The sequence below is a fragment of the Varroa destructor genome, unplaced genomic scaffold (assembly GCF_002443255.2).
Source record: "Varroa destructor unplaced genomic scaffold, Vdes_3.0 BEIS01000001.1, whole genome shotgun sequence".
NCBI classification, from domain to species: Eukaryota; Metazoa; Arthropoda; class Arachnida; order Mesostigmata; family Varroidae; genus Varroa; species Varroa destructor.
The window spans coordinates 20,457,992-20,473,902 of record NW_019211454.1 but is presented as its reverse complement, the minus strand read 5'-3'; the positions used below and the strand labels follow the sequence as shown (position 1 = coordinate 20,473,902).

Here is a 15,911-nt window from a genome sequence, read left to right as displayed (position 1 = left end):
CCATCGAATGATAATTAATAATGAATGAACCATCTCAGTGTGCGAATACATTTTTTTCGGTGAATGATTGCACAAAATTAACGGATCGCTTATCCCAAGTACGAAATTGACTAGATCAAAGGTATAAAATAACGATAACCGGAAAGTTGCAATAAGACAACAAAATGATATAGCAGGGTTTCAAGAAAGCTGCGCCGAACATAAAAGCCTAAATCTACAGTAGAGCAATGGCTTATATTAAATGCAACACAAATCAAACATTATATCAAACTGCGACACACCAACAAGACGGTTGGAATATTTCAATGAGACTACAACAGGTAACTCTAACGGTCATCGGCAGATTGACTAAATCAGAAGAACTACTGTAACGAGGTAACTGCAACCTCAAACCGCAACAGGATAACTGTGAAGCTCTAGGTCAGAAGTTTCACTATCATTTGTTTCGCTAGGTAAAGCATGGATCAGATCTTTCATTAAAGGTGCCTATTTAACTATAGAACCCGTTTGTAAAATTGCTTTTCATGTTTTTATTTTTTTTTTTCTTCTGAGTCCTTTACAGGTATCTATAGGTAAATTATAGAAGCTGATGTGAACTATCTTTTGATGAGAATAGTTTAAACTTTTTTTCTGACAAAGCAGCGGTGAGATATTTATAGGGAGATCTGTGTAGAAGGGGTATTTTTTGCTATTAGTCGATAAATATTGATGAGCCGTGCTATAAAATGCTACGCTAGATGGCTATACTTAAACTGGATACCCTGGCGTAAAAATGGTGAGAAATCGAATGCAACATTTGCTTTCTTAAGACAATATGGCAATAAGGTAAAAATTTGTCTCGAGAAAATTCTGGACGGTTTACTGAGCGAATTTCTAATATACACCAATTAGAAATTTGACAACACTGTTTTTGCAAATTGTTTTCGGAGATATTTTTCGGGAAACGTGCCAAAATATGGGAAACATTCTTTTATACGTCACGTACTGCTTGCCTAATCGATAAATCTCGACAAACTGAGCCATTATCCTTCCATAACTGAAATTTATATTTCCGCGTAAAACATATAAAAAAAATCTAATGTAGCATTTATTTCCTTCGTGTATAAAAGTGAATGAAAAGCTGTTCCAAAATAACCCTGGACGGTTTACTGGGCGTTTTTTGTTAAGTACCAATTGGAAAGTTAAAACAGTTACTGAAGTGTTGATTTTCCTAAAAAAAAAAAATATTGTAAGTCATTTTCACAACAAAATGCCAAAACATTAAAAAAATATAGAAGATGAAAAATTATTTAGAGTTGGTAACGTGCCGAGAATAAAGTACACAAATCAACCAAAACACATAGAATTACTATGAAATATTCATTTTATCTTCACTTAATTTATTTATAACTACTCATTATAAAGACAGAATGATTAAAGCCGCGTTGACGTGTCGCAAATTAAGAAAATCTTTATTTCGATCATTTTTTTAGAAAACTTTAAGGCTTATTTATGTCTAAAGAGCCGATTCAATAATTTAGCCGACTTGAGCCGAAGGCCATTCGATTCGAGTGTGTCCTTCCGAAATCTGCCAACAATTGATTCCATTTACGTGCAACGCGGAAACAGAGTGGATACTACAAAGCCGTGGGAAAAATAAGTCAAAAGCTGACATACTGCGAGCGAGACAAGTCTATAGTTCTTATAACAAAATAGAACAAATTGATAAAATCAATGCAAAAGGGTAACTGGCAGAGTAATTGCAACGGGATAACTATTTCTAAATATATCCTATACTTTAACGACCTAATTCAAGATATTGGCTTGATGTAATACCAAAGAATTAAATTGGTCAAATTGAGGGCAAAATGAACGCGCGGATCTATCAAGTACATTAGTAGAAATAACTCTCTGTCCTTGTGCAACCCAAATTAACTTTGCGAAGTGGTTGTGTTGGACAATTGATGGCTGAGCCTCGTCCTGGTTGTTGTCATGGCAAGCTGAAATCAACTGAATGAATACCTTTCCCACAGAGTGCAATGTTAACCTATGGAAGACGCAATTTGCTCAACAACTGTTTAGTTTCTGTAAACAGCCTATATGGAAAATTTCCATAGAAATTCTTCTCTCTTTTTCAGCTTATTCGTATATTGATTTTTCTTTTTCCTTTAACCAAAATGTTGGACATTGCTAAAGTACAAATCATATCAGCTCCTATATGTATACAAGACCTTTCTTCGATAAGGTACTTTCTCAGTAATTCTGGTCATGAGCGAAACCTGAACAATTCGTACTTCCTCACTCGATAAGTGATATCTTCTGTAGGAGGTTTTTGTCCATAAAGCGTAATGTCAATTTGGAAAAGTTGGTCTACCCTTAGAGAATTGCTTGAGGATTAAAATGACCACATTGAAAACTTTTTGACTTCTTCACGTGCTACAAAGTGGGCATACAATTGAAATGATACCGTACATTATGTTAGACGTGACTTATCACTCGAGCGGGATAATAGGGTAATTACAGTCATGTAACTGAAGTAAATTGATAGATTCACCGAATCAGGGAAATGGAATTGGATGCAGATCGCTCACATCGCTCGACTTTGCACCGGAAGAGTCACGGTGGAAAAAACGTTTCGGTATTTTTATCGAAAATTAAATTTCATTTAAAATCTCGATCTCAACAATTTTTTTTTTTTGTTTTATCTTAACACAATGTTGAAATTACTCTTAGAAATTGCTAGAGAAAACGATTTGATATGCCATCGTTTCAATTTCTATGTACTTCGCAAAAGCGATCCTCTTTGGATCAGAATGAACGCTAGGTCGATCGGCTTTGGAATAATAAGTAACGTCAATTCCGTCCTAAATAAGCCGGCCTGCTGGCCAAATACATTCAAGAAACGATTCATGAGAATGCTCTCCAACCGGCCGCGTTAAACGCTGTAAGGATGTCTTTAATAGAGTTACCTGAATCAGGCTGACAGGCCAGGCTTTCCTACCACTAGCGAGAACCGTTGAGGAGCCTTCGTGCTATGACGCAAATCGAGTAATTTTAAATTTGTAAGTAGAATTTCGAATATACCGCCAGACGCCGCCTCCAAAATGCTATAAGAAGTTATATAAACGTTACTTGGGGTAGGGTTATTTATAACCGCGTATATTTATAACGAAGTGAAAGGCCTTTACTGAAAATGCGCGGCAGCGTTTTACATCAGTAAAGGAGCATAGCAATGCACACGCGGACGTCAAGCTACAGAATTTTAGAACCGTGAGAAAGGAGCTATTCAGAATTCAGTTCTTAGAAAAATACTCGATTACGAAGTATGGCTTCTAAGCCATTTGCAGCTTCACTACCCCAGCGACATTCATTGGATCCTGATGATGAGTGTCCAAAACTTTCATGGGCTCATAGGAACCACCGTGAGATCGGCCTTTCGACCCAGAGCTGACGAAGAAACGATGTTAAGGTCACAAAGGTAACAATCACCTTTTCGATGTTTCCTGTCCAAACCTCTATAACACTGTTATTAGTGATAGCGCATTGCAACGTGCTGTTATATATACACTGTGGGTTTCTTTACTCTATTCATGCCCAGCCCAGAGCGGAGATGAATTTAACGTTTTATTTTGTTCAAAATATTTAATATTTTTAAGCGATAAATAACAACACATGTGGTATGTTCAGTGCAAAAAAAAAAAAACCGGTGTGGTAACTTGAATCATGGACATGAAAATAGATATCATGACTTCTCATTGGGGATAACGTGGGCGTAAATACACGCTATAGGCGAACATCCATTTAAACAAGCTGCTTTAACGCTAGATCCAGAAAGCTCTACGGATAATATTACTCCTTCATATCTGCACGTATCTTCCCCACTGTGGAGAGACCCGTCTTGTTTCGTATCTTTTGTTAAAAGTTGCGCATTTCTATGTTCTCTTATGCGAATTGTTCTACCGATTTCTAAACATGGCCTTCTCTGTCCATTCATCCAGCCGGCCATCGCCTGAACTTTACCTAGGTTCAAGTGTCACTGCCAGTGAAAGCTTTGCATGCCTCAAAGCTGTAATTGATAGCCCGGAATAGTATGGTATTCCGGAATATATTCATCCCATATCCTAATTTTCAAAGATGAACTTTGTTGTGCCTAATAAAAACATGAAACCTAGGTCCGAGTTGTCGGTTTTAACGTATCTTTTTCTTTTGCTCATAGTTTGTAAAACTAAAACTATAAACGCTAAAAACTGTAGCAGGAATTCTATAACGGACGTTTGAGCCAGAATGTTTGAAAACCGCTTTTTCCGGTATTTGATGACTGGGTTTAGCACGGTATGAAGGATATAAGTAGCTCTATTCGACTCACTTTGGTTTGCGCTCTAGCTCTATTATGCAATACGCAACAGTATATAAAATAGACGGAACTGATGGCCTTTTCAATCATAATAGATTGTACCAATGAAATACGTACTTGGCTGTTAGGTTGAGGACAGTATCTCAACTGTAAGCAACTGTCAACAATGATCCGAAATAGTTTTAGAATCTGCAGCAGTATAAGGGTAATATAACTAGATCAGCCAATTCAGACATACGTACGTTTCTTCATCCAACACCTCGACAACCTTCCCAAATGTCCCTTCTCCCAATGTGGAAATAATCACGTCTGAAACAAGAAAGAAAGTATAAAAGAACGAACATTAGGCATCATTTTAACTTTACGTTATATATATATTTATTTAGGCAGCCCGGACACTCTGTGTGCACGCATAACATTGTCTCTGAGATGTAAGACTATATGACCATCTATTGTATTACGGTAGATTTGTTGGGATCTATATATGGCTATTACAGCTTAAATTAACTGTTTATTAATAGTCGTCAATACATCAACACTTTGTTAAAAGCTTAGTTTTTTATTTCAAAAAATCATTTTAGTAATTTATTATTTTTAGATCGTGTTTTCGACGTCAATGCTCTCGTCCCGTATTCCTCGCGAAGGACCAACATTTATGAAAAGATGCCGAAAAAGAAAGGGAAACTGCGAATACTCTGCTTGAAGCAGAACGAGATGGTGTTGATTTCCTGAAGCGAAATCCAATGAGCAATTCTAGGTGATCCTAAAAGTGGCATGCCCGAGGAAACAGTACAATACAAAGGTGCTCCAATCACTGAGTTCTTCATTGTGTACGGCGAAACGATTCGAAGTAAACAAGCGTTTATCCCACAGAAGCCACGCCGACATGAACTTAAAGAATTACACTGTGGTCGTTCTGAAGGTTCCTGGATAGTTTTTTGCCAAGGAACACGTTTGGTGGTCGCACGTGGAAGAAATTCAGGAAATCACGTCTGTTTGCACCTCTCACGTTCAGTGTACGGCAAACCTCTTCGGACAGAAATATTATCCTGATCCTTCTCGGAGAAGGATTTATATAGTAGTGTCTTTTGAAGAAAAGATGCTGTTGATCGCCGTCACGCGTCCATGAAGTGGATAGGGTTTTCTTAACCAATGCAGCTACCTTTGATATGATAGCTACTCTTGGGACCTGGCCGCATCGGTCACTTACAAGCCTTCATTTTAGACAAATTCAACAACGCAGTTGTCGTCGAGTTTTTGGAGAAATCAAGAATCCGGCACGAAGCACCCCGTGGGGGATGGAGAAGCGAGGCGGGCTGTCCATACGATCTAACAACACCCATTAACTACTACTAACGGTATTGGTGGCAACATATAACGCCACCAACATATGCGAGCTGCTAATAAAGGCTGTTACAAGCGTTTGAGCAAAAAGTGTTACTTAGAAATTGTCTCTCGTAAAAAAATGCCGCTCATTCGGATGGATTCGTAAATTCCCTAAAGCTTGAGCAAATAGCGGTAGCTAAAAGCTAGAGCGGAATAGACAGTAATTGTACAAATTTACCGCCCAACAGCGAATGGGATACTGCAAGGATTCATCATGTCCAAGAACTAGGAAACATCACGAGTGCGATTGGGGCCATAAAGCTATGAAATCGCATACTGACACAATTTGTCCACCCGGACCGAATGCATAATCACCTCATCGGTCTTTCACCGCACCGGATACGTTTGCAGAAGGGCTATGAATCATCATATGCAAATGTATGTATTAACTGTAACAGTGGTTGCTTATCTGTCATATTTCACCACAGAGGTCTGCACAGGCAGGACTGTTAACTAATCTAAAGGATGCGCATTCGATTGGAAAAAAGGAAGAACGACTTTCCTTTCATACGATACCGTATTAGCATTATTTAGGACATTAGTAACAACCAAGCGAAGATAGTTGGCATAAATAGATTAGAAATGATGTTGACAACTTATTTTTAAGGCAACGATCCTGGCTGCGGCAGCAAGATTGAAGCATTATAGTTATTGGGAGAATTAACACGTGTCAGAATAGCCGAAATTAAAAGACAAGCCATGGTATCACCACATAGTTCAGCTATGTGTTACAGAGATGGCGCTTGTTAAGGAAAGATTTCTGTTTAGACGCATTTATTCGTTGCATCAGTCCAGCATTTACCTTTACTTTACTAACAGCCCCAACCCCTCAACGACGCTGCCCGCAAGCTGAACATGTTCCTTACAACATCGTTGTGTGGAACGCATGACTAGTTGTTTAGCTTTCAAAATGACACCTCATTGGCGTATGCGGGTTCTGTACTCGATGCTAGTCTCACCATGGTCGCTTCTACTGGAGGTATGACTACGGTAGTTGTGGCTATGGCAGCAGTGGAAACAGCCGGCGCCTGAAGCGAACTTATGACCCTCGTAAAGTAAAGGACGAGATGCAGCAAGCAAGAAAGAAAGAAAGAAAAGTTGAAGGAGGACGACGGGCTAAGGGCTTAGTGAAGCTGCGACCGCGCCTGCGGGAAAGACTATGATGGTTACTGTTACGGGTCCGGCTATCTGTGAATACAGGTAAGAGTGCAGCAGTTCTACTTCTGTAGCTCCCTAATCCCTTCAGCGTCATATCCCGTTGACCCATTCTTCCCAATACCAGGCTAATTTCTCCGTACCCCCCTGCTTGGTGAGCCTCGCATGGACAGCAAGAGGCTGCTGCTTCTATGGAAGCTGCAGTTGGTGGTTTGAACTATGATCCGACCCTCGATTACGGCAATGGTAATATTCTCCCTAGCTTTACCCCTGCACGACTGCTCGTTGGCTTGCCAACAGCTTTATCGGTCCATCTTGTCCTATTCTCCTAAAACGACGACAAACCTTGTCGTACCGTTTGGTGACATGTTGTTCTGTAGGGGAGTTGTTAAAAAAAGAGGGGTGGACACGAGAGCAAACCCCCTGCAACCTTGGACTACTTCATGCCTGTCCACAGTTCGAGATATTTTGCCACATCTCTCTGTGCAGTTAGCGACAGCTGTTTTCAACTAGCTATCAAAAAAATACCCTTAAATACTTCATAGAGAGGTATGAAAAAATACACAGCAGCAGCAGCTTTAAAAGTTACATTGAATATGCCGTCCGTTGCCGATCAGACACAGAATATCGATATTCCCTACGTAACTTAATGCTTAAAAACGTCTTTAATAACATTTGCTACACTATGGTAAATAAATCCATTTTGAAATACTTTTTCAAAAATTGTGTGGTGAATTTTTTTTCACTATCTTGGCAAAAAAGGACCGGTGACGCTAACTATGACTACTACCTGATATTAATTTATTATGAACGTTTACTGAAAAGACACGTTAGACATATTAAGTATAGGCATAACAGAAGCGCGTCACATGCCCGGCCTGGATACGCCCCGAGTAACCAGCAATGATTTCGGCTCTTAAATTTCTACTTGGAAGCTTTCGGTGAATCTCAAAATCTGCTACTTTGTTGTTCAGTAGGTTAAGTTAATCTTCCCAACATAGAATTTTAGCTATGTGTGATCAAATGAAATTTCTTTTTATCTGATTTGAGGTGGCATACATATTACCCTATGTCGTGGCAGCTAGACGTTTGAATAAACCTAAAAAACAGTTTTCAGACAGGCTTTTTCTACGGCTTGGTACGGTTAGAACCTACTAGGATAATAAGCTCACCACGATCAACCTGCAGGAAATAGACGCTATTTCATTAAAACCTAGTCTTAAGAACTTGTCGTTTTAAACGATAAGATAGTGAAGCCTTAAGTTATGGAGTCGGAGGTCTGTTGGTTGCCGTGTAACATAAACGGCTCTTTGTCCATGTATACAAAACAAAACAAGATAATTTTTGGGCATTCACAGTAGCATAAGAAACGGAAGGCTTTTCAAACTGTATTGGCGCAAGCGCTGCGTCAGATTATGGACAGCGGCTTTGATTATTGTCGCCAACGAGTTTCCGGTAAAGACATACTGTTTACCCCCTACCCCTTCGGCTGCTCCCTAGCTGGCCGTTGCTAAAAAGAAACAAAGGTTGTAACCAGCGTTTCTAGTGCCAGCGAATACAACTGGCGATAGCTGAGGCGTTCTGGTTTCTGCGAGTTGATTTTCTTTTACGGGTCTACACAGACCCAGCTGCAGCTGTCAGGTTTGCCAACGGATGAAAGGGGAATTGAAACAGGCCTAGTAGCGGAAAGGCCAACATCAGCAGGGATGATCGTGGAAGCATTCTCTGAAGTTGCTACCGCCGACCCTTTCTCCCTCTATATATATCTGTTTTTGTGTGTGTGTGTGTGTGTGTGTGTGTGTGTGTGTGTGTGTGTACATTTCATCCTGCTTTCCGCATCTTTGCGGGAAGGCAAGGTCCTCTAGCTCGCTAGCCATAAAACGACTGCCTCTCTGTTTGTCTGTCCATTGCGATGTTGCCGAGCGGCCCGTTAGCTGCTAGTAATGGCAGCCAAAAGCGCTGATGCTGGGTCGAGTTGATGTTGCTAATACTAGTAGTAGTTGCGGCAGCTGGTGCTACTGCATTCTGAATAGTTGTAGTAGGTAGCCCGTTTGCCCGTTCGCTCCAGGTTAGGACTGCCAGTTTTAGTGATGCCACTGTTGCTGAGTGGTACAAACAGGCACCATAGACATCCATGCTCAGTCGAGTGAGCTACGGTGAGGGTATTTTCAAGGCGCCCTCTTATCTTTAATAGAGTTAGTTCTAAATAGTAAGGTAAGCCAGGGCAGACCTCGGGCCTGATGGGTGCATTCTAGGCCAAGGTGGTTAACCTGACGCATAATATTGCTTTGTTCACGTGGAAACTAGTTGTTTATTTGTTTGTATAATATGTTCAATGAGAGGATCACAACGGGCTCATACGTTACGAATGGTTTGATAAGTTCAATGCTTGGCTAACGGTCTCTGGTTATTCAATTCCCACATCGAGTATTCTTTTGTTAGAATTTTGTCGAAAGAGAAATTTGTATCTTTGAATCGACTGTGCATATACTTAAAGCATATTCTAAGGAATATATAACTCCAATTCGATACCGGGAGAAAGCTGGATTATCCAATTTATCATTCAAAAAGATGTATGAAACCTAAGCCGGTATGTGCATTTCATATTCATCCGGGGTTCTTCAGCTGGGCATCAACGCTGGCTGGGTAGATCCATAATTAATTCTCTAAAATTTTGCAAAATTTTTTTTCCGAGAGCGTTGAGTACACTATGAGCAAGTTATGTCTAAATTTTTTAAACGTGATGTACCAAAATTTGATTGCCTACACGTTGGATAGTAATAGAAGCAACGACGTCCGTTCAGATACACGTATCTAGATAAATATCCAGTTGAAATTTTTCCTAAGACCCTAGAAGAACATGAATTATATTATCCCGTTGCATCTGTACCTCTACAATGAGTCTATTCCCCTGATTTAGTGATCGTATTAGACTGGTGCAACCGCCTTGTTGCCCTGATTGAGTAATTGGTTACGTCCAATATGGGCCACAATTTCAATGGTGCTACTCTATGGCAGTCACTCATTGTTCTATCGGAATATTGGACACGTCCGCGTTTAGGCCGTTCATTGGTAATCTGATTCGTTGGTCACTTCATACCTAGCGTAACGTAAATTAATATAGTCTGGGTATGCATCAACGGTTATCCCGTTGCGTTCAGTGGACCTCATTCACTTCTGTTAGGTAAATCACAAAATATATTGCACACCTTATATTATACATACACCTTATATTTTAGAATAATCAATGACAGTATCTTTCTTGGGACGGTTAGGATCCTAGGTTCCCTAGCAAGACTAGACCTACGGGGAGCTCCGATTACCTCTATATTACACTGTGTATCTATCACACTCACTTGATTGTGTACACCTGATGCATATACACAATTCATTTGATTGATGATAATCCGGAGTTTAAGGTAGAGGCCGTGCACTGTGTCACTTATTTACAATAAGACAATTTAAGCCGTTTAGCGCTGTCCATGGTTCAGTGTAGCGCCAAGTTCGTAAACTTCCTGTCTAGTTCTGCTAGACCGTTTCTAGATCGCTAAGCATCCATTGAAACGAAAAGTGGGTGGCATCAAGCTGAAGCGCTGCTATAGGTCCAAGAACGTTCTAGCGAAGGATCAACCTAGCTAGTTTCAAGCCATACGGTACGGTTTAAGAACGTACCTAAGATACGTATCATCGAGACGATCTAACTAGTGCAAGTTTGCAAAATGGAGCTTTCATATGTTCTCTATATCCTAGAGAGTTATCGAAGCTATTTGAAGATCGACTAAGCGGAAAGAGACCGACAGAAGGTCATGATTTCAAATAATTGAAGTCGCTACCATTACCATTCTGCACCTTCCTATGATGTGCACAAGTAGACTTTTACTGTTGAACGAGAGAAGTAGCCAGAATTATAAAAAGTTGTTAACATAGGTGGAAGGTAGCTTGTAATTGAGAAAACGTCTTCTGCCTTACCTGCCACAGTTTTCGTCGGATTCCCAATTACTGGCATGTCCTTAAGGTAACAGCTAGACTTAAAAACAGCTGTTTCCACTAGGTAACTAGGCCGTCGGCGTGCAGAACTACATTCCTAGTCATTGGGATCAAAGCTTAGCGCGGGCTTCAATCACTCAGAGGTCCGATGGACAGGGCGAATAGAACTGGTGAAACGACATAGCATTGTGATAAGGCAGGCTACGTGGAACGTTTTTGTGGGCTTGGAGACAAAGTTGAGCTCGATTCTGTATATAATTCAAGAGGCAGACCTGCCATGGTAGCGGGGACTTTCGGGATATCGCGCTCCGTGACTTCTAGACGAATTCTTGACGACTAGTATCAAAAGCTCATGTGTCGTGTTTCTTAACTTTTAAAACTTTTACCCCAAAGAAGATTTACCCTCCCGGCAATGTTTTGTGCGACCTTGTTAGCAATCCCTCTAATATACCTAATATAGCGGCAGCTCTTAAATGCTTGTCGTTAGGTAATCGTCAAAGGAAAAAGTTTTTTTGAGCTGCTTTTCAAGTAAAAATGCCATTAGTTGTCTTGGCAGAAGGTCTGGAACGTTTAGCACAAGCAGGCCCAAATCAGGCCGGAGGAAGAGCTTCACCTGAGCGCCAATATTTAAATCGTCACTATTTGAGTATCTCTTTTTAACGTTCTCATAATGTCCTGCTTAAAAAAGAACTGCGACCAAACTGCAGGAAAACTCTGATCCACTTAATCCATTACTGTTTTATAGTCACTCCATCAGTTTATTTGAATACTAATGAATTTAACTTTTGGCCTAAACAAAATTACAGTTAACGTCCACGTTTACAGTTAGCCGATTACAATTCGTCTAAGATGCCGTATCATTAATCTTGTTATTTCTTCGCAGCCTTCCGTTCATCATCGTTACAGAAACAAAATCTTGCTTATTCAGTAACAAAATTGGTATCACGCGCTTATTTCATCAGGCCAGCCGAAGAGTGTTTCGAACTAAACGAATATGTTCTATAGAAGTTTTTCGAAAAAGTCGAAGGCCCAGTTTTCTGACAACAGTAGTGGTGACCTTCCGTATTACCAAAGCATCCCAAGTCAGTAGAAGAAAGTGGATATAAAAGTGCACTTAAGCTGCCGAGTGTTATGAGTTCTCAGTTATCTAGTACACCACTACGCTCGAATCCTAGGTGGCAGATACAGACTAGCACCCTAGTGCTTAATAAATATTCCATAGTGTGTTTTAAGCAAATCAGCTCGAAACGACGTCGAATAAAACAAAAGGTTCGGTCAGGCAAACGGTCTACCGGTGCACTATGCAAATACCTTCAGCAAAGTCAACAAGTCCGTGGAATCGCTGAAGGGTCGAAAAGAGAGACTCACGTTCGAGAAGCTCGTTAGACAAAATAAGGGTTTGCCTCTTGGAAAAAGTGGAGTGGACAGCTGTGGGTACGGCTAGCATACAACCAGACCATTTTAACAAACACGAAGGCTGCACGCATAACTGCACCAGGACAGAAAGCATATTTTTGCTCTTGACGCAACAAGGAGGGAAAGAGGGAATGCCTGGAAAAGCTCAGAGATGCAAACCTCGTAAGGGAAGTTGAAGAAGCTTTCGATAGGTTGCAGATGCTTGATGGCCTATTAGATCTTGTTGCCAAGAGATGGCTCGGGAGGCCCGCCGGCCGAAGAGCGTGAAAATGCACCACATTCGCGCATAAAAACCTCATTTAGACATGCCGTAACGAAACAGCTCTCTGCGCGATAGTTATCTGCCGCTGCAGGTATAAACTTACCTGTAAAAGGTAGGAGGACGCTGTGAAGCATGCGCTGAAGGCTGTCGACAACGGACCTTCCCGACACTTACAAACCACTGGCGTCCAAAAACAAGCCCTTAATTGGTACGGTAACCAAACAAAACATTGATCGGCTTCTTGTGTCTTCTGTCAAAGATCGTTGAAAGCGGCAAACATTTAACGGACTTACGGATCGCAGATCGTCCGACGCTCCACATTTCAAAGAAGTGGCCCGTGCTATGGATTTGATGAATGCTCAAAATCTACTGCAGAAAATACGACTGTCGCATCAAACTAATGAAAAGAAGGGGCCTGTCTTTTCATGCAAACGATGCAGGTCCAAGGAAAGAAACACTACTGAGCAGAGCATTGCCAGGGTTATGGTGAAAGAGGGACAGACTTGGGAAGAGGCCACTTTTCACGCTCTCAGCGATCATATTAAGCTGAACAGGGTCAAAGCAAAGATGGGCTTTGCCATAAAGAACAGGAACAAAGACCTCCATGAAGCCAAGTCTACCAGCGGGACTATTTTTGCACACATTATACGCAGATAAGAAAATAGATGTCCGAGAGGTAACGGGGCTTACCACGAAGTTAATATAACGCGACATGGATCCTATTTCTGAATGAGAGCAAGATCGACGTCGTACCACGAATGAAGCTCAGCTTTTCACCAGGCATAAAGCTTCCACGCAGAATTAATAAACGTGGCAAATTAAGTTGTCTTATTATCGTACCGTGATTTGCTACGGAAAGATTGGAACGTTTTGTGGTAACGGCTATACAATATGGAAACGTTATTTACAGGAGTGGCTTGTAGAACGAGACCTTGTTGCCACGAGCAATGAAGGGGTCATCACCTTCTTTCGTGGCAAATGGGTGCAGCTTATATATATTTCATAATCGTGAGTCAGGATGCGCTTCCAGAGATTAGAAAATTGCGAACTGCTGAACAGGTGATCACAGGTACGTTCTATGCCAAGTGAGCATCGACGATTGAGCGTAACAGTGCTCCCCTATCTAACGCAAGGTGTCAGACATTCATACGCGGCTCAAAAATCAAATTGACGGAGGGTCTACCCAAGCTGACAAGGCCGTTGTCCGGGAACAGTGAAGGCGATTACATGTAAATGCTTGCAAAAAAAAACTGCAGCGGGGTCCTTTCAGGCAGGACGCTAACGGCCTACTTACTGGTGGAGTATAGAGACTGCGGCGACCCGCCTCAAACGGATCGGGCTACGAGGGAGATGCAAAGAAGAAGACGCATCTGGGAGAGTAGAACAAACCAACAGGAGCGAAAGGGAAGGGCAGCATTACAGGCAAGAAGAGAAGACGAAGTCCTGAGGTTTGCTCATAAAAGTCGCTGCATTCTCATTGGGCAAAGCAAGGTGGCAAAGTGAAAAAATTCATTGGAGAGGTAGAAGACGACAGGTTTGGCTTATTCTACCAAGCTGTTATGAACAAGCCGAAAAAGGGGGCCCTGAAATTACCAGCGGAAAATGGCCGCTGAGGCTGTCATGCATCGCTTCCCTACGGAGCTATCGAGAGACCCGATACCGATTTCACTAAACGAAGAAGACGTTTCGTAGGATATATTATAAACCTAAGTCCTACATATCCAAAGTGTGTAGGCTTGGCTTGACAAAAGGACGATGAACACAGCATATCAAGAAAAGCTATAATTCATGTCAATAACTTATTGATTACAAACAAGTTATTTAACTGCTTTTATGATATAGGCATAAAAATTTAATTAAGGGTGGATAGCTATACTTAGATCATGCTTGTCCATCGTAACGATAAGGTGAGAGACTTTAAGAAAACAAAAAAATAGGTAATTTTCTTAATAGAAAGCAATATTTACTTACAGCGAAAACCATCTAATGACATTTGCACCGTTTAGGCCCATTGTCCAAAGAATTCTACCCCGATGTAAAAACATTAATTTTCATCTTTCCAGATTGATTCCTGAAAAAGGAATAAAAATTAGGATTGCAGAAAGATGGGTCTAGTCTGAATTGAACTAGAGGTTAATATTGAAGACACTCTTCACAAAGACGACTCGTCAGTGTCCTTTGCCTGCCAGCGTGACAGGTCCCAATGCATACAAACAAAGCAAGGCCTATCGCTAAACCACTGCTGGTAAGTGTATGTAGTAATATATTAACTCGGATGCGCTAGAAGAATTTCAAGAACTACTTGGAAACGTCCAGCTTTTCGTGACTTACACATTTGCCGTCCGTCACGAAAAACACTGCAGCTCTGGACTAGCATTCATAAAAATAAATCGTTTTAAAAAAAGTATTACGAACATTAGCTAATGAGCCCAAGTGGGCTTGATATTGTGTTTTTAAATCGTTATTTAACTCGTAACAAGGAACCAAATGGTGTTCAAATTTCCAGGTAACATCGACATTAGCTATATGCGCCACATTAGGTAATAGACAAAAATAGATAGGTAACGGTTAAGTTTTGGCTTACATCTCTCGTTGATGACGTCACCAATTTTATAAATGAGGTGGCCATCAGCATCATCGTGGACTGACTGCCGCCGCGCCTCCTGTAAAGAAAACATTCAATCAATCTGAAACTGCTCATAATAAATCAGCCTCGCACATCCCTCCCAGAAACATTTCATTGATTAACGACCTCGCGAAAGCATTATAAAAGAACATAACGTTGCCGCGCATCGAACGTATACTATGAGCCAGAAATCAATCAATGGACAGCCTAGAAAAGTCTCTTAACAGATTGGGCTTTAATTTCACATCTCTTCGAGTAGCGGAACATATGGAAATCATTGCAAAAAATGGCAGGCTCAAATGTACAACGTATTGGTAACGAGGGTATCCTAATACTGTTTCTATATTTTTTCGGTACTATGCTATGATGCCATAACATTGGTATAATGCCATTACTGCAACAATGGCTGTTACAGCCATTCAAACGGTTTCATTAACTAATATTAGGGCACACTGTAGTATGCTTAGTATTACAGGAATATAGGGATGATATTAGGATACGCGGTTCATGTTCTTCTCCATTGCAGTAAGTGGAGGCTCTTTAAATTGAATAGTGACTTTTTTTTGTATCGCCTTCCGTAACGAATGTCAACTTGACATGAACCCGAATTAAAATAGCTGAAAAAATAAGTTTTGATTAGTGGGACCGCAATAATTTTGCATTTGACGCTTATTGACAGAGTGGAAATCAGAGGTAATCAGTGTAAGGCCTTTCTGAGAGAAAAATTAAGTTTTCGCGAACGTTAA

At 40.8% G+C, this 15,911-nt stretch overlaps 1 protein-coding gene across 9 annotated transcripts in view; it reads right to left on the bottom strand.

Moving 5' to 3' along the window:
• Nucleotides 1–15,911, bottom strand: part of LOC111244970 (uncharacterized) — a 57,037-nt gene that overhangs the window by 31,448 nt on the left and 9,678 nt on the right. For 5 of the 9 annotated variants that reach the window (XM_022793050.2, XM_086980257.1, XM_086980235.1 and 2 more), the window contains 2 exons: nt 15,124–15,202; nt 4,576–4,642 (listed from right to left, as the gene is read on the bottom strand). In XM_022793050.2, the coding sequence (XP_022648785.1) occupies nt 4,576–4,642; nt 15,124–15,202 (146 nt within the window). Of the gene's footprint in view, nt 1–4,575; nt 4,643–14,510; nt 14,611–15,123; nt 15,203–15,911 lie in introns of all 9 variants that reach the window. The other 4 variants (XM_086980220.1, XM_086980217.1, XM_086980224.1 and 1 more) reach the window with 1 other exon arrangement.